General features: G+C 68.1%; 3 protein-coding genes across 7 annotated transcripts; 2 read left to right on the top strand and 1 right to left on the bottom strand.

The window, feature by feature from the left end:
* The first annotated feature begins 114 nt into the window (after positions 1-114).
* LOC134550903 (proteoglycan 3-like) lies at positions 115-2,699 on the top strand. Of its 3 annotated transcripts, XM_063397836.1 has the most exons (5): positions 1,210-1,330; positions 1,432-1,556; positions 1,691-1,825; positions 2,083-2,194; positions 2,475-2,699. In XM_063397836.1, the coding sequence occupies exons 1-5, from the start codon at positions 1,270-1,272 to the stop codon at positions 2,531-2,533; spliced, it is 492 nt and encodes a 163-aa protein (XP_063253906.1). In that variant the 5' UTR covers positions 1,210-1,269; the 3' UTR covers positions 2,534-2,699. The 3 variants fall into 3 exon arrangements, 2 of the variants coding, with proteins under 2 accessions (XP_063253906.1, XP_063253905.1); XM_063397835.1 differs by having other exon boundaries at positions 2,083-2,623; XR_010080470.1 differs by lacking the exons at positions 2,083-2,194; positions 2,475-2,699 and having other exon boundaries at positions 115-1,556; positions 1,691-1,702.
* Positions 2,700-2,748: 49 nt separating this feature from the next.
* Positions 2,749-9,553, bottom strand: SLC43A3 (solute carrier family 43 member 3). 3 transcript variants are annotated; one of them, XM_063397831.1, is made up of 13 exons: positions 9,437-9,553; positions 6,378-6,607; positions 5,915-6,044; positions 5,708-5,754; positions 5,550-5,626; positions 5,361-5,453; positions 5,031-5,170; positions 4,795-4,901; positions 4,248-4,406; positions 4,056-4,169; positions 3,621-3,807; positions 3,265-3,388; positions 2,749-2,914 (listed from the first exon to the last, which is right to left on the bottom strand). In XM_063397831.1, the coding sequence occupies exons 2-13, from the start codon at positions 6,562-6,564 to the stop codon at positions 2,759-2,761; spliced, it is 1,521 nt and encodes a 506-aa protein (XP_063253901.1). In that variant the 5' UTR covers positions 6,565-6,607; positions 9,437-9,553; the 3' UTR covers positions 2,749-2,758. The 3 variants fall into 3 exon arrangements, with proteins under 3 accessions (XP_063253901.1, XP_063253902.1, XP_063253904.1); XM_063397832.1 differs by lacking the exon at positions 9,437-9,553 and adding an exon at positions 9,356-9,367; XM_063397834.1 differs by lacking the exon at positions 9,437-9,553 and having other exon boundaries at positions 5,031-5,140.
* A 1,914-nt stretch (positions 9,554-11,467) lies between these two features.
* RTN4RL2 (reticulon 4 receptor like 2) lies at positions 11,468-16,593 on the top strand. Its single transcript, XM_063397821.1, has 3 exons — positions 11,468-11,725; positions 13,896-14,383; positions 14,785-16,593. The coding sequence occupies exons 1-3, from the start codon at positions 11,692-11,694 to the stop codon at positions 15,526-15,528; spliced, it is 1,266 nt and encodes a 421-aa protein (XP_063253891.1). The 5' UTR covers positions 11,468-11,691; the 3' UTR covers positions 15,529-16,593.
* The last annotated feature ends 109 nt before the right edge of the window (positions 16,594-16,702 follow it).

Raw genomic sequence — 16,702 nt, 5'->3', positions numbered from 1 at the left:
GACAGGGACACATGTCCCCAACCACAGCCTTGTGACACCCCCAAACCACCAACTGCTGGGGACACAGTGAGGGACACCCCGGGGGGGCTCTGCCAGCACCCTGCCCAGCCAGTGCCTGGCGTCCAGGGGAGGGGATGCAAGGGCATGAAGGGGGGGCTGTGGTGGTTTGGGATGCATGGTGTGGGGAGGGGGCTGTGGTGGTTTGGGGTGCAGGTTGTCAGTACAGGGGCTCGGGGAGGTTGGGGTACTGGGGCTGGAGAGGTTGGGGTGCAGGGGTGCACAGGGCATGGGGATGAGCATTGGAGTGCAGAGTCCTCAGGGGGGCTGTGGGTGCTCAGCTGCAGGCCCAGGGGCTGGTCAGGGGCATGGCAGGCTTTGGGGTAGGACTCGAGGTGGTCTGTGGGCAAACGGCCAGGCCAGACCCTGGGGGCCCTGGTCGTTGGGAAGGAAATGGCCCTTGGGCAAGCATGGCTGGCGGGAGATGGTATCAGCACCCCAACATCCCCTCCGTACTCCCAGCACCCCCACCCCAGGACATGCTGCACCCCATACACCCGCCTTGCACCCCTCAGACTGGATCAGCCCCCACCCGTGCACTCCCAGCCCTTTCACCCCCCCAGCACCCACATTCTGCCTGGGGCACCCCCGTGCATCCCCCACCCTGCAGGCCCCCCTCCCTGGGGTCCATGTGTGTCCCACTGTGGGCAGGGACTCCTTTCCCCCCAACCCCCCCAGTGTCACCCCAATGTCCTCATGGTGTCCCCAGGGCCAGGCTGGGTGGCGCAAGGCTGTGGTGGTGACATGTGGCCATGTCACCCCTATAAGAGCAACAATGGGCAGAGCCCCCCTCAGCCCCCAGGTGAGGAGCGGGGATGGGGACAGGGACAAGGACAGGGAACATCAGAGTGGGCTCAGCCCTTGGCTGCTGGTGTGGGGACCAGGAGTGGGCATCCTCGAGGCTGGGATGAGGGTATCAGGGGGACAAGGGGATCTCTGGGATGCTAGGAGTACATGGGAGTGGCACAGAGGGTGGTGGAGGGACAATGGGGATGTGGGGCACAGAGGGGCAGGATGGGGTGAGCAACACAAGGTGGTGGCAGGACAGTGGGGACATGGGGAATGGAAGAAGGGCCACAGAGAGAACAGATTGTTACCCAAGGGTGGTAGAGGGGCTCTGGACCATGGTGGGGGGTGACCAAGGGTGACAGGACTGCGGCATCTCCAGAGGTTGGTGGTGGTGTCCTCAGTGTGCCTGCGTGTCCCACTGCCATGTGGCCCTGCCTGCTGCTCGCTCTGGCCCTCCTGGGCACTGTCCCTGCCAGCCACCCTGGTGAGCGTCCCCCTGCTCCAGTGAGTGTCCCCCACACCCCTGCCCGCTCCCAGTGCTATGACCACTGACGCCACATGCCTGGGGCTGGTGCTGGGTGGTAGAGGGACCCCCAGTCCCCCCACTCTGCCCTGCAGCCCCCCGCCAGCTCCAGGGGGTCCCCACTGGTGAAACCCCCCATCTGCGGTACGTCGTGGTGAAGAAGCTGCGCACCTATTCGGGCGCCCAGGTGAGGGGACATGGGGCACAGGGGGGTGCAGGGGGCACCAGGATTCCAGGCCATGCTTGTGCCATGGCAGCACTGCCCAGAGGTGCCCGTGGGCCCAGGTGAGTGCCTGGTGCCAGCCCGTGTCTGTCCCACAGCAATACTGCCAGAAGGTGTACCAGGGCCAGCTGGCCTCAGTGCACAGCAGTGCCCGCAACCAGGAGCTGCAGAAACTGGCACAAACCTACAAGATCTTCATCTCACCCTGGATTGGAGCTGTCACCAGCTACAAGGTGAGGACACACTGGGGCAAGGGGCTGCCAAAGAGGTGCTGGGTGCTGGCCAGGAGGTCAGCTGTGGGCTGCTTTAGAGCGTGAGGGGCTGGGGCTGGGGTGCTGGGCTGCTTTGTGGGGGATGAGCCTGGGTGTGGGAGGCTGGGTTTTGAGGAACGAGGGGCTGGGTATTGGCTGCTGGGGCTGGTTTTTGGGGTCGAGGGGCTGGGTAGGGGTGGTGGGGGCTGTCACTGGGGACTGAAGTGTTAGCACAACAGACAGGGAAGTGGGAGTCCTGCTGGGAGGACTCCAGCCCCTGGAACTACGCGAACTGGGCGCCCAGCCAGCCCTTTCACGTTGTCACCACCTGCACCACCCTCAGCATCCGAGGTAAGGCCACCCACCCACTGTGTCCAGGCTTGGGGGGTGCTGGGGAGGGGAGCACAGGTTACTGGGGCGTTGCAGGAACACTGGGAGGGTACTATGGACAGGGGGCTACAGGGCACTGAGTGAACTGAGGCGAGCACCGAGGGCACTGGGAGGGGCACTGGGAGGAGTTCCAGGGCACTGGGGGAGCCAAGGGGGGGATACAGGGAGCACTGAAAGTGGTTGCAGGGCACTGGGGGGCTCTGGGAACCACCCATGACCCTGACACTGTCCTTGTCCCCAGATGGGCTCTGGCGAAGCCGCTTCTGCATCCAGCTGCGCCCCTTCATCTGCCAGTACTGAGCCCCCAGTGCTGCCATGGCACCCCAGTTCCTTTCCCAGTAAAGCAGAGGTGCCCTGAGCTGTGTCTGTGTGAACCAGGGGCCTGGGGACAGGGCTGGGGGGTTGTGGGAGTAGCACAGTGAGTGGAGGGGCCAGAGATGTTTATTACCCCCAACCCCCCCACCCCAGTGGCACAGCACCCCCAGGCTGCTACAAAAATGGTGTGATGGGTGCTGGGTGTGGGGCTCAGTGTGAGGTCTCAGCGTGGTTCTCAGTGCCAGGGGGCGCTGCCAAGGGGGTGCCAGCCATCCCCAGCTCCTTGGTTCGCCGCTGGCACTCGTGGGCCACCACCACAGGGCTGACAAAGGCCACCAGCACCACGGCGATGAGCCCCAAGTTCATCTGCAGAGGGGAAGAGTGTCAGGGCAGGGGGGCTGTACCCCCCATCCCCTGTGTTGGGCCGGGACACTTGGGGCAGCACTCTCATTTCCCCAGAAGCAGACACCCATCCCTCTCTGGTGCAGGACCCCCATTTCTCATGGCATAAGACCCCATCACTCCTGGAGGAAGGACTCCATCCCTCCCAAGGCAGCATCCCCATTTCCCCGTGGGGAAGGACACCCATTTTCCCATGGGATTAGACCCCCATTTTCTCATGTGGCAAGACCCCTTCCCTCACAGGGTAGAACCCCCATTTCCCCGTGTAGCAGCCCCCTCACCCCTCACTCGGGGGGCCCACAGGGCACACTCACATAGAAGGGGTCCCCCTGGAGTGGCCCCTGCACCAGGGCGACACAGGGGTACTGCAGCAGGGCCACCAGCGCCGACAGTGCCATGGCCAGCCCGTAGAGCTTCCCGAAGTGCTGTGGGGGGAACCTGCCAGGCACTCATGTCACCAATAGGCATTTCCTGGCACCCTGACCCCGGGATACCCTGTCCCCTGACACCTCCACCATGTCACCTGCCACCCTCCAGCCCCACCCCCATCCCCTACCACACCATCCTGGCCATGCCCCCCCCGTCCCCTGCCACACCCACAACGACCGTGTCCCCATCCCCTGCCACCCTGACCCCCACGTCCCCCATGGCCGTGGCTGTCCCCACTCACGCGATGGCCAGGAAGGCGGCGTTGCCACCGTACAGGAAGGAGCGGCTGACGACCTGCAGCACGAAGGTGCCGAACTGGACGGGCAGGACAGGCACGGCGGCAAACACGGAGAACAGCAGGCACTGTGCCACTGTCACCACCAGTGACAGCACCGCCGAGCGCAGGTCTGCCAGCGCGGCCAGGACCCCTGCGGGCATGGGGGTCAGGGCATGGAGACACAGCACCCTCAGTGTCCCTGTGCTGTGGGCTCAGGCACGGTGGTGGTGGCAGCAATGAGGGCATAGGGGGCACGGACCACAGGACTGGGAGGAGTGGTTTGCCCCATAGTGCGGGGCCAAGGAGCGCTTCCACTTGGGGTGAAGGGCTGTGGGTGTGAATTATCCTCAGGGCATGGGGCTGGGGGCTCAGCTGCCCTTGGGGTGGGAGGAGAGTTACCCTCAGGGCGGGGGCCTTTTCCCCGCTTGTGCCGGTCGAGGATGAGGCCGTTCCAGGGTGCGCAGAGCACCCCGCAGAGCTGGGTGAAGGCGAAGGCGTTGGTGTAGGTGCTCACTGCGGGGGGACAGTGTCAGGCGGGTGGGGCTGGCCCCGGGGGTCCCCTCCATGTTCCCCCCTGCCGCAATGCTTTACCCAGGGCGTGGTCCCCGCGTGCCAGGTGCTCAAGCTGCGGGTTGAGGGTGCCGATGAACAGGTAGTGGCGCAGCTGCATCACCGAGAGCCAGGCCACGTGCCAGGCGAAGAGCCACGAGCAGGCACAGGCCCGGAACGGTGTCCCGGGGACATCCCCACCTGTGCAGGTGTCAGGGCAGGGCGCATACAGACACACCCCTCCAGGCCACACCCACACCTCGTCCCTGCCACCCACTGGGGCCTCGCAGCCCCCTGTGTGACCCTGCCCGTTCAGAGGTGTCACCGTGCCCACCCTCTGGCCATGCCCACACACTGCCACACCCAGCACCCCTCATTTGCATACACCTGTCCTCCAGCCACGCCCAGCAACAACTACGCCCACCCACCAGGAGGCCCCGCCTCTAAATTTGCATATGCATGGCTGCCCTCCAGCCACGCCCCACACAGCCACGCCTGCCCAGGCCGCACCCCTCATTTACGCCCCCCGGTCAAGCCCCTCCCCAAAAACAAGTCCCAGCCCCACGGAGCAGATTCCCGCTGCCGGCACCTCGAGCTATGGGGGGTTCCAGGGGTGTCTCCTCGGGTCCGGCCTCTCCCGGAGGCTGCTTGTCCTTGTGGGTTCGGTAGGAGCGGGAACGCCCCCGGCACTGCAGCCTGCGGCAGCGCCTGTGTCACCCCGCGTGGGGCTGGAGCTGCCCAGGGGACAGGGCTCGCTGCCCACAGGGTGGGACCCAGCCACCCCTCTCCCCAGAGCCCCAGCGGGGCGCAGGCAGCCCCCCATACCCGTAGTCGTAGTCAGGAGGCAGCGGGTAGGGGATGCGGGTGCGCGGCATCAGGAACAGGGTGCGCAGGAGATGCCAGGCGCTGCAGGCTGCCAGGAAGAGGAACATGGCCTGCAGGGACAGCCCGCGCTCGTACAGCAGCTGGGGACGAGGATGGAGTCAGGGACAGAGACGGCTGGCCACCTGCTCAGGCCCTAGGTCTGTCCCCACGTGTGGCCCCAGCAGTGACTCAGCTGTGTCCCAGATTGTGTCCCCAGTATGTCCGTAATGTGACCCAGCTGTTCCCAGCTCTGTCCTCCCCTGCCACCACTGCCGTGTTCCTTGCACCCACCTTGACGATGAGGAAGATGGCGGAGGAGGAGTCGAAGGCCCCGTTGTAGAGGGTGATGATGATGGAGCGGTAGTTCCCAAACAGGTTGCCCACCTGGCACCGAGAGACCACTGTGTGTCATCAGAGCTCTCCCATGTCAGGCAGGCTCTCCTGCCACCACATGGGTGTCAGGGTGCCGGGGGAACCCACCTGCATGTTGGTGAGGATGAGGAGGATGCCACCCACCGACAGCATGGACATGGCTGGGAAGAGCAGCACTGCCATCTCTGGGGACACAGGGGTCAGTGGGACAGGGGTTACCAAAGGTCCTCCCCAGGGCTGGGGACCCTCTGGCCACAGGGTCTCACCTGGGGTGGAGAAGGCGACGAGCAGGGTCCCACCAGTGTAGAGGGAGCTAAAGGGGACAGCGGTGACACGTGGGGACGGGATCCTGGGAATCACAGGTGATTCCCCTACCCCAGCCCCTTGGGAGCCAGGCCACCCCAATAATGCCTGTTCTCAGCAGCCCCCCAGCCCGAGCCCCGTCCCCCGTGTCCCCCCAGTGCAGGGCTCACATGGCGATGAGGCGCGCGGCCGTGGTGCCGAAGCAGTCGAAGACGACACCCATGGGGAAAGTCATGAAGTTGTTCATGAAGGAGCCGATGGTGAAGACCAGAGAGAACTGCTCATCCTGCCCGCTGCAGTCTGGGGACGGCCACAGGTGGGGCATGGGGACACGCAGACAAGGGCACGGGGACACCAGGGGTGCAGGGACGCAGGCACCCGGGGACATGGGTCAGCAGAGATGCAGGGGACACTGGGCATGTGGGGACACCACAGATGTGATGATACTGGAGACATGGACTGGGAGACAGTAAGCACATGGGCTTGGAGACGGCGGGGACACGGAACACTGCAGGGCACCAGGACATTGCAGACAGCAAAGGCACAGGCACAGTGGGGACATGGGGCAGCATGGGGCATCAGGACAGCGGGGTCACGAGTCAGGGGACCACGGGGACAGGTGGGGGTCCATACCAGACCCCAGGGTGAGGTTGGGGCTTGGGGTGGCAGAGGGCTGGCACAGCCCCTCAAAGTAGCCCAGGTCCTTGAGGACGAAGACGAGGGAGGCCCAGCCGAAGATGATGCCGCAGAAGGCGCCGCACTCCAGCAGCCCTGACAGGAAGGTCCCCAGGCGCTTGGCCAGCCCCGCGCCCCCCGCCATGTCCCCCGCAGCCTGTCACCAGCCTGGGGGGTCTTCACCGAGCCTGTGGGTGACAAAGGCCAGGCATCACACCGTGCTGGCACCCACCGGGGACACAGGGACATCTGGGGTGCACAGGGGCATGTGGCAGTGCGTGGCCACCTGGGCAAAGGCCACCGTGGCCCCTGCTCTGCCCCTTATCCCTGGCCACAGCAGCTGGCACCGGTGTCCCGCCATGTGCCAGAACACAGGGCAGGGCCCTGCGGAAGCCAGGGCTGGCACACGTGGGGACAGCTGTTGACATATGGCACACGGCCATTCACAGACACACACAGATTAACAGGGGCATACTTGTGGTTACAGGTGTACAGAGATTTATGGGCACGCCCACACCTCTATAAGCACACGCACACCAGTTTACGGGCACATCCACGTGTCTGCATGCACACACAGGTTTACAGGCATGCACACCTGCACACACGACCGTGCCTGCTGGCTCCCACCCAGCACCCCTCACCCACCTGCATGAAGCCAGGCCCTCCTGTTGTCACCATCACCTTCACAATGGCCGTGGAGTTTGAACCCCGGATATGTGGTTAGGATGCACTTCCGCACCCTCACCCCTAATCTCCTAGGAGCACACGTGGGTCCCCTGGGCTGCCGGTCCCCGATAGTGCCTTGGGCCCCCTGATAGCACCTCAGGCCTCTTGATGGGGGCTCGGTCCCCCCATTGTGCCAGGAGCCCCCTGTGCTGTCCTTGTTGCCCTGAGCCAGCCCTGCCCAGGACCTGGCACAACCCTGGCACACTGCTGCACACCCTGTGAGCACTGGGGACACCACAGCAACACACTTCACCCCAGGGACACCAGCACCCTGTTGCAGACCTGGCACAGCCCTTGGGAAACTGGCATTCTTCCTGGCAACACTGGCACAGCCCCTGGGGACATTGGCAACCCCCTGGGGACACCAACACACACACACCCCCGGGGCCTGGCACAGAGCTTGGGAAACTGGCACAATCCCTGGAGACGCTGGCACAGCCCCTGGGGACACAGGCACGCTGCAGGAGACTGAGACACACCCCTGGGGCCCCAGCACAGCCCCTGGGGGCCTCTCTTGGGGACCCTGGCATGGCTCTTAAAGACACTGTCACATCTCTGGGACCCTGCCACCCCCCTAGGAATCCTGTCAATTCCTGTCTCCAGGAATCCCCTCACACTGCTAAGGACCATGACACATCTCCTGGGGATGCTGTCACCCCAAGCACTGCCCTGCACTGTGCTGGGGACAGTCACCGTGCTGGGGCTGACAACAGGTCACCCCACACACACAGCTGGGACTCTCCTGTGACCCACAGCTAGGTGTCAAGGGCACCAAGGCCACGTCACCTCCAGCTCACTGTCCTCTGTGTCTGTGGAATCCCCCCTTTCTGTCACCCCCAGCTCACTGTCCTCTGTGTCTGTGGAATCCCCCCTTTCTGTCACCCCCAGCTCACTGTCCTCTGTGTCTGTGGAATCCCCCCCTTTCTGTCACCCCCAGCTCACTGTCCTCTGTGTCTGTGGAATCCCCCCCTTTCTGTCACCCCCAGCTCACTGTCCTCTGTGTCTGTGGAATCCCCCCTTTCTAGGAAGCTGCAATCTGATCGTACTCTCCTTGTGTTAACCCCTCCTTTGACCCAAACCCTAAAACTCCGCCCCTTCAACACCCTATAAATCCCCACGAATCCACCCCTGTGGGCCCTTCCGCTTTTCTGCCTCTTCCGTTATTTCCCCCCAAACTTTCCTTCCCTTCCCCAGTCAGGGGGACGGATAAAAACGGATCCTCGTGCTTAACCACAGAGAGACTTGTCTGGTCACTTTTCCTGCCCCCGGCTGTACGTCTGGACACCATGGTCACTGTTGCCATGCGGTGCAACATGTGTCCCCCACCTCCTTCACCCACACCCAGCCTGGCTGTGCTGCACCGAGCCTCTGTCACCGTGTCACTGTGCAGGGCCCGTCCCTGTCCCGCTCCCCTCCCCGCTGTAATGTCGGGTAATGAGGCCTCATTACAGTGACCAGCAGCTAAAGATTAACCTGGACAAAGCCGGGGGGGCCGGCCCGGGGGGAGATGTACTATTTTTAGCCACTATTTTTACATGGGGGCCCGGGGCTGTGGCATCAGCTGAGGGGCACCGGGGCACCCCGACATAAGAGGGTCACTGCTTGGGGCACCCCGACCCACCCACTATGGGCGTCGACCACTGAGCCTTACCGGGGTGTCCTGGACACGCTGTCTCTGCCAGGCACACTGGTGAGGCCCACACCAGCGACCCCCCCTCCCCATACTGGTGAGCCCCCCACGAGAGAGCAGGAGGGTCTGGCTTGGGGTTCACAGCATCAGTGACTCTGTCCCCTCTGTCCCTGCTGTGTCCCACCAGCTCTCCCGGGCTGTGAAAGGGGCAGGCGGGGTCACAGGACCTCTGGGGGCTGCCATAGGGCTGGGCTCCCTCCCCACCCCGCTGCCCGTCGCAGGACGGGGTGTCCTGGGGTGGGCACCGCCCGCGCCCCACGGAGCAGGGGCAGCCCCCGCCGAGGGGACTTGGCCCGCATACGTGGCGGGGGGACACACGCGTGGTCCCGGGGTGGGCAGCCATGGGGCCCGCCGTGCCAGCCCCTCGAGCCTGCCCCACGGCCCCGGGGCCGAGGCAGGCCCGCCGCTCCGCCACCCCCGACACCGCCCCGGACACTCCGGACACCCGCACGGCGTCCACGCCGAGCCCAGCCCCGCAGGCCACGGGCCCTCTCCCAGATCCTCTGGTCCCGGTCGCAACCCGCCTCCCGCCGCCGCTCCGTGTCCATCCGGGCCCCTCCGCGCCCCCCGGCTCCTCCCGCCGCATCCCCGCGCCGCTCACCCGCCTCCCGCCCGGCCCGGCGGGGAGGGGACCGGGCTCTCCCCGCCCCGGCGCTCCCGGTGCTCCCGATGCTCCCGGTGCCCCCGATGCCGCGCCCCCCCTCACCCCCCCCGCCGCTGCGGGCGGAGCGGCCGGGCCGGGCCGGGCCGGGCCGGGCCGGGCCCCGCCCCCGGGCGCGGCGGTTCGCGGGGGGGCGCGGGAGGCGGTGTCGGTGGAGCGGCCCCGGTCACCCGCGGGTCCGCCCAGCAGGGGCCGTCCCGGCACGGAGCCCTTCCCCGGTGCCGCCCCTACGCCCCCCGCGGGTGCCCCCTCGGCATCTCCAGGTGTGACACCTCACCTGGTGTCCCCAAGATGCGCTGCTGCCGGCGCCATTCTCGGCTCACCCGTTCGGTCGCTCTCGGGCCAGTTTTCCGTGGTGCTTGGGTCACCCCTTAGGCCATTCCTGGACACCCCAGGACTACCCTTGAGCTATCCCTGGGCCACTCCAGCTGTGCCATCCCAGATCCATTCCCATGCCACCCCGCTGTGTTGAGCTGTGTCCCCTGCCCGTCCCTGGACCCCCACCCCCTCCCTTGGCCCCACCCAGGACACTCCTGTCCCTTCTGTCCCCCTCCCCTTGGCCACATTCTCTCCTCTGTCCCTCCACAAGTGCTTGCAGCCACATTGTCTGTCCCCACCTGTCCCCACTGCTGCAGCCACTCATCTGCTCTGCCAGCTGCCCTTCTGTCTGTTCGTCACCCGTCCATCTGTCCATCATCCATCCATCTGCCTGTCACACATCCATCTGTCCATCATCCATCTGTCTGTCACCTGTCCATCTGTCCCCCTCCAAACACAACTCTATACATCCCATCCATCTGTCCCACAACCATCCAGCTGCCCATTACCTGCCCTTCCCTCTGCCTGTCCATCTGTCTGTCCTCTCCATCCTCCACCCATCCCTCCATTCGTCCACCCCATGGACAGACAGATGTTCTCTGTGCATCTGTCTGTCCGTCTGTCCTTCTCTCATGTCCGCTTGTCCATCAGTCCACCCTCCACCTCTCTGTCCACCTATCTGTCCCCTCCTTCCTTCCATCCATCCATCCATCCTCCACCGTCCATCCGTCTGTCCATCCCCTCCTCATCCACCCTGTCCCCGGCCCCCTGGGCGGGTGGGCACCGGCACCCACAGCGCCCCAGGGTGGGCTCCCCTCCCCTGGCGGGGTCCGGCTGGGGCTCCGCGGCCGGGCTGGGGGCACGGGCGGGGGGAGCGGATGGCGGCCCCTGAGTCAGCCCCGCGCCGCCCACGCCCCCTCCCACGGGTGCCGCCGCACCAGCTTGTGGCATTTCGCTCGCCGGAGACGGCGCCGCAAACACGCGCCGGTGCCAGCCGGTGCCGGTGCCGCCGCAGCCCGCGCGGCCACGCGTCCCCCCCCACGCGCGGCACCGGTGTGGGGCCCGCGCGGGGCCGGTGCGTTCCGCACCGCCCCGGGCCGGGCAGCGGCGCGGCGGCACCACGGACAGCGCCGGGCCGGCACCGTGAACAGCGCCGCGGTCTCGCGTGGGTCTGCGGCCCGCAGCCCCCCGCGCCCGCCCGGCCGCTCGCTGCCGCGGGACTCCCGGCCCCGCCGCACCCGCCCCGGGGGCAGCCCCCGCCGGGCCCCGCCGTCCGTGCGGGCACCAAAGCCCGGCGCCGCTGCAGGGATAGTGGGACAGAGGGAGGGACGGACGGACGGACGGACGGATGGACTGACGGGCAGACTGACGGACGGACGGACGGACGGAGACCATCCTCCGTGTTCCGCTCTCACAGATCCCCACAAGAGCCCCTCGTCCTCTCCCCGTGAGAGGGACCCGTCACACCCCCCTGTCCCCACTGGGAGTCCCCCTCGTGAATCCCGCAGGGCGTGTCCCCCGTGGACGCCCGCGGCACATCCCCCGCTGTCCCCGCCGTCCCCGCCGGGGGTCCCCGTGCCCACCCCTGTCCCGCCTGTGGCGGGCCGGCCCGGGAAGGGTTAAGCGGCGGGGCCGGCGCGGGGGGCGGAGCGGCCGCCCCGGGATAAGGCGCGGCGCGGGGAGGGCTCAGCCCCACGGAGCCGCGGGCAGCGCCGCGCCGAGCCCACCCGTGCCCGAGCCCGAGCCCACCCGTGCCATGCCCCGGGGCGGCGGCGGCTGCTGCTCCCGGCGGCGCGGCGGGGGCGAAGGGGGAGAGCAGCCCCCCCGGCACCGGCCATGACCCCGCGGGTGGGCAGCGCCTGAGCGGCCGCCCCGCCATGCGGCCCCCCACGGCTCGGGACCTGCCCCCAGGTAGGCGCGGGGTCGGGCGGGGTCCCACGGGTGTCGGGTGGACCCCGGGATGCCACCCGGAGACCTCGGTCCCGGCTCGGTGTGCCCCGCGGCACCCGGGGTGCTGGCGCCCCGGGGTGCGTGGGGAGCCCCGGGAGCGCGGGGACCCCGGGGCCGCCCCGGAAGGCACAGCCCGGCGTGGGGGCGCGGTCCCGGGGCACCCAAGGTGGAGTTCCCCGCGAGCCCCGGCTGCCTGGCGCGGGGGTGCCCCCGACCCACGAGGTGCCTGCTGCCAGCCCAGCCCGAGGTGCGGCTGTCTCATGACCCACGAGGTATCCGGTGCCACCCAGGGACCCCCAGCCCAGCGTGGGGCTGCCCCATGACACGTGGGTGCTCGGGGCCATCCCCGGCCCCCCCAGGGCGGCGTCGGGGTGCCCCACGAATCCCGGCACACCCTGTGCAGCACCGGCGTGCATAGCCCGGCTTCTGGGTGCTCCACGATCCACCGCGTCCCCGGTGTCACCCTAAGATGCCCAGCCCGGAGTGTGGGTACCCCAAGACCCCCAGCGGGGTGTGCCCCCCGACCCAGGGGGTACGCGGTGCCAGCCCTGGACCCCCAGCGCGGCGTGGAGACGCCCCATGGTTCGCGATGTGGGCACCGCCGGGGAGCCGGGAGTGCCCGGGTCACGCCGCGGGTGGGTGCCGCGGGTCTGTGGGGTACCCGCAAGTACCGGGGTGGGGGGGGGTTGGCACCCGGTGGGGGGGAAGCTGAGAACCGGTGACTTCAGCTCCCAACTGAGTCAGCCCGCGGCGTGGGGGAGTGACAGATGGGACGCGGGTGGGGGGCGCACGCCGGCACGGGGCGCCGGGGGAGGGGGGCGGCGCTGAGCAGATGCGCCGGACGCCTCCGTGGGTGGGTGGGGGGTGGGTACCCCCCCAACTCGCCGAGCACCGGCAGAGGGGAAGGGAGGGAAGGGGGCGGTGGGACCCTTCGGTGCATCTCCGGTGTGACCTCCGGTGCACCGGAGGGTCCCACCGCCCCCCTCCTTCCTCTCCCCTCCCCCGGTAGCGGCGACTGGGCGCATCCACGCATCCCCGGGCGTGGATCCAGGCCGCCGGGCTGAATTATGGATGAAGCTCTCGGGTTGCAGCCTGAGGGGGGGATGGACACGGGGGGGGGTGTGGGGGGGGAGAAGGGGGGGATGCTGAACACCCGGAGCGGCGGCGCGTGTCGTCAGCCCGCGCCCACGCGTGCCCCGCCCCACACGTGGCCGCGGCACGCGTGCACGTGGCACCGCCCCGTTTGGGGAGGGGGCACGGACCCCCCCCCAGACTGGGGTGAGGGGGGTCCCGGGGGTCTGTGACCCTGTGAGGGGTTCTGGTGGACCGTGGGGCGGGCATGGTCCCGCAGGAGTGAGGCCACGGCAGGGGAGCTCAGGGAGCTTTGGGGTCCCTGGGGAGCTCGGCCCCAGGAGCAGGAACAGCCCCAGGAGGTCACAGGTGGACAGCCACTTTTTGGGGTGCCCAGCCTTGGTGCTGTGCAGCAGCATAGCCCTGGGGGGGTCTCTGGGGAGCACAGTCCGATGGGCTGATGTGGGTCTGGGGACTGCAAGGGGCATGTAGTGTTGTTGGGTGGTCATGACCTTGGAATTCTCCTAGGGGGCTGTGGTCCTAGAGATCTCCTAGGAGACCACGGCCATGTGGGTGGGCATGCCCTTGGGGGGTCTCTGGGGAGGCATGGCTCTCAGGGGACTGCTGGGGGCCACGGCCCTGTGGGTGGGCACAGTCCCCCACCTCGGGGTGGTGATGACCTTGGCATTCTCCTGGGGAAACACGGCCCTGTGGAGCTGGTGTGGCTTTGGAGGCTTCAAGGAGTGCCCAGCCCTATGGGGCTGTCATGACCTTGGGGTTCTCCTGGGGAACCATGGCCCTAAGGGTGGGTGCAATCCTGGGGGCCTTCTCGGGATGCCCGACCCTACGGAATGATCAGGACCTTGGGACTCTCCTAAGGAACCACGGCTTGACGGGGTGGGCACGGCCCTGGGGGACTCCAGGAGGCGTTCGTGGAGTGCCGCGGCCGGGCGGGCGGGCACGGCCCCGGGAGGCTCTGCGGGCTGCGGGGGGCGGGCGGCGGCGGCGCGGGGGTCGGGGACGCGCGGTGCCCCGCGCTGACGCCCCGCTGTGCCCTCAGGCGGGCGCCCGGCGGCCCTGCTGCTGCTGGCGGCGCTGGTGTGGGTGCCCGGCGGGGCTCCCGCCTGCCCCGCGCTCTGCACCTGCTACGTCTCGCCGCCCACCGTCAGCTGCCAGGCCAACAACTTCTCCTCGGTGCCCGCGGGGCTCCCGCCCGGCGCCCGCCGCCTCTTCCTGCAGAACAACGTCATCGGGGCGCTGCGGGCGGGCACCTTCGGGCCCAGCACCGTCACCCTCTGGCTCTACTCCAACAACATCTCCTCCATCCAGCCGGGCACCTTCCGCCACCTGCCCGCCCTGGAGGAGCTCGACCTGGGTGACAACCCGCACCTCCGCGTCCTGGCCCCCGACACCTTCCACGGCCTCCACCGCCTCCAGGCCCTGCACCTGTACCGGTGCCGGCTGGCCAGCCTGCCCAGCGGCATCTTCCGCGGCCTCCGCAGCCTCCAGTACCTCTACCTGCAGGAGAACGGGCTGCTCTACCTCCAGGTGGGTGTGGTGGGGTGGCAGGCGATGCCTGCAAGGCACAGAGGTGGGACCGGGCAGGGTGATGGGTGGCAGCCCCTGGAGACAGGATGTGGGACAAGGTGATGCTGACGGGGCCAGAGTGTGGGGCAGGGACAGGAGGAGATGCTGAGGGAGCAGAGATGGCCACGGGGCAGGACCATGGGTGACACCAGCACGGCAGGGACACAGGACAAGGTCTTGCACGATGCTCATGGAGCAGGGACCCAGGAGAGGGTGATGGGTGATGCTGACAGGACTAGGACCCACGGCAGGGCTCTGTGGGGGCCACACCGGTGGCTCTCCAGGTGATGCCCACCAGGCAGGGCCACAGAACAGCACTGTGGATCCCCACACCATGCCCACCCCTCTCTTGTTCCCCGCAGGACGACCTCTTTGCCGACCTGGCAAACCTAAGCCACCTCTTCCTGCACGGCAACCGGCTGCGGGCGCTGTCAGAGGGCGTCTTCCGGGGGCTGTCGAGCCTGGACCGTCTGCTGCTGCACGCCAACCGGCTGGCAGCCATCCACCGCCGCGCCTTCGGGGGGCTGGCGCGCCTCACCATCCTCTACCTGTTCAACAACAGCCTGGTGGCCCTGCCTGGGGACCCGCTGGCGGCCCTGCCCTCGCTTCAGTTCCTGCGTCTCAACGCCAACCCCTGGGCCTGCGACTGCCGCGCGCGCCCGCTCTGGGCCTGGTTCCGCCGCACGCGCGTCTCCAGCTCCCCGGTGCCCTGCGCCAGCCCTCCGCACCGCCGCGGCACCGACCTGCGTCACCTCCGCCCCCGCGACTTCGACGTCTGCCCCGAGGACGACGACGACGAGGAGGAGACGGAAGATTCCAACGGCGGCGCTGGCAACGGCGTGGCGGTGATGGGCACTCCAGGGCGGGCGCTGGGTCGCCCCGGGACCCTCCCGGCCGCGCCGCCCTCCGCCTTCTACCGCGACGGGCTGCCCCCCCACGACCTGCGGGGACCCCAGCCCCGGCCGCCACCCCCGTCCCGTGACTCCCGCGGGCCCCCCGAGGACGCCAGCTGCCCCCATGACCCCTGTGCCCCCATGGCCGCTGCCGCGCCCCACCGGCCCCCCGTCCTCCTGCCCCTCCTGGCTCTGACCCTGCCCCGACTCTGAGCCCCCCTCGGCACCCCAGGGGTTCCCAGCTCCTCGGGGTGCCCGTGCACCCCTTCTCCCCAGGGGAGGCCTCAAGGACTGTGAGGAACAGCCGGCGGGGGGGGGGCCGGAGGATGCAGAAGGGGGTCCCCTCCCATCCTGAGCGGGAAAAACCCCCAACAGGAACCAAAAGGTGGGAAATTATTTATTAAAAATGGTCTTATTTTGGGAGAGCGGGGCCTGGCTGCTGTGGGTGGGCCACTGCCGTTCCAGGTCACCGCCTGCCGCTCCTGAAATATTGATGGGAGTGGCGGGTGGCAGGGCAGCGAGGCGTGCAGGGTGCTGTGGGGGGGGACGGATGGACGCCCTCTGACACGTGCCACACACCCGGTGCCACCGCGGTGACACGCAGGCTTCCGTGACGCCGATACCCCGCACCCCCTGGAGGGTGCTGGCGGGTGTCACGGGAGCCGCAGGGTGCGGAGCCACCCCCACGCCCTGCACAGCCTGACCCACTTCCCGCAGGCGCTAGCACACAGATGGAGCAGACGCCGCCGGGCTGTGGGCACAGGGACACAGCCCATCCCCTACCCCCGGCCCCTCTGGGTGTGTGTCACCCCTGGGCTGCCCCCCGGCAGGTGCCCCTCACACAGCGTGGGGTGTCCCTCGGCGGGTGTGACTCCCTGGGTGTACATGTCCCTCCGGGCCCTTGTCCCCTCCAGCTGTCCCCGGGGGTGTGTGGGGGTGTCCCTCTGCATGTGTGCAGACTGTCCCCACGTGCGTGTCCCCATGCCCCCTCCCCTGTGGTCTCTGGCTGTCCCCAAGTGGTCTTTGCCCAGGCAGAGGTGTCCCTGGGTTGTCCCCACGTGGTCCCATCTGTGTATCCTCAACTGGGGCTGGGTGTTGTGGGGGTGTCCCTGTGAGGGTGTTCCTGTGCCCTGCCCCTCTGGGGCTGTGTCCCTGTGCAGAGACCCCCAGCTGTCCCCTCTGGTGACCCCCAGCACAGACAGACAGGGAGGGGCTGAGCCCTGTCCCACCCCACTGGAGATTACAAGGGGCTCAGCCCAGCTCTGCCTAATCCGAGGGATTACAGGGGCTGGGCCCAGCCGGGGGGGGGCACCCAGGGGTGCTCCCCACAAGGACACGGCACGTGGCAGCTGGGGACAGCAAGGGAGGCTCCCAGCAGCAACCACAG

This window comes from Prinia subflava, chromosome 5 (genome assembly GCF_021018805.1).
Source record: "Prinia subflava isolate CZ2003 ecotype Zambia chromosome 5, Cam_Psub_1.2, whole genome shotgun sequence".
In the NCBI taxonomy this organism is placed as follows: Eukaryota; Metazoa; Chordata; class Aves; order Passeriformes; family Cisticolidae; genus Prinia; species Prinia subflava.
Note: the sequence above shows the minus strand (reverse complement) of the source record. Positions and strands in the feature narration are given on the sequence as shown.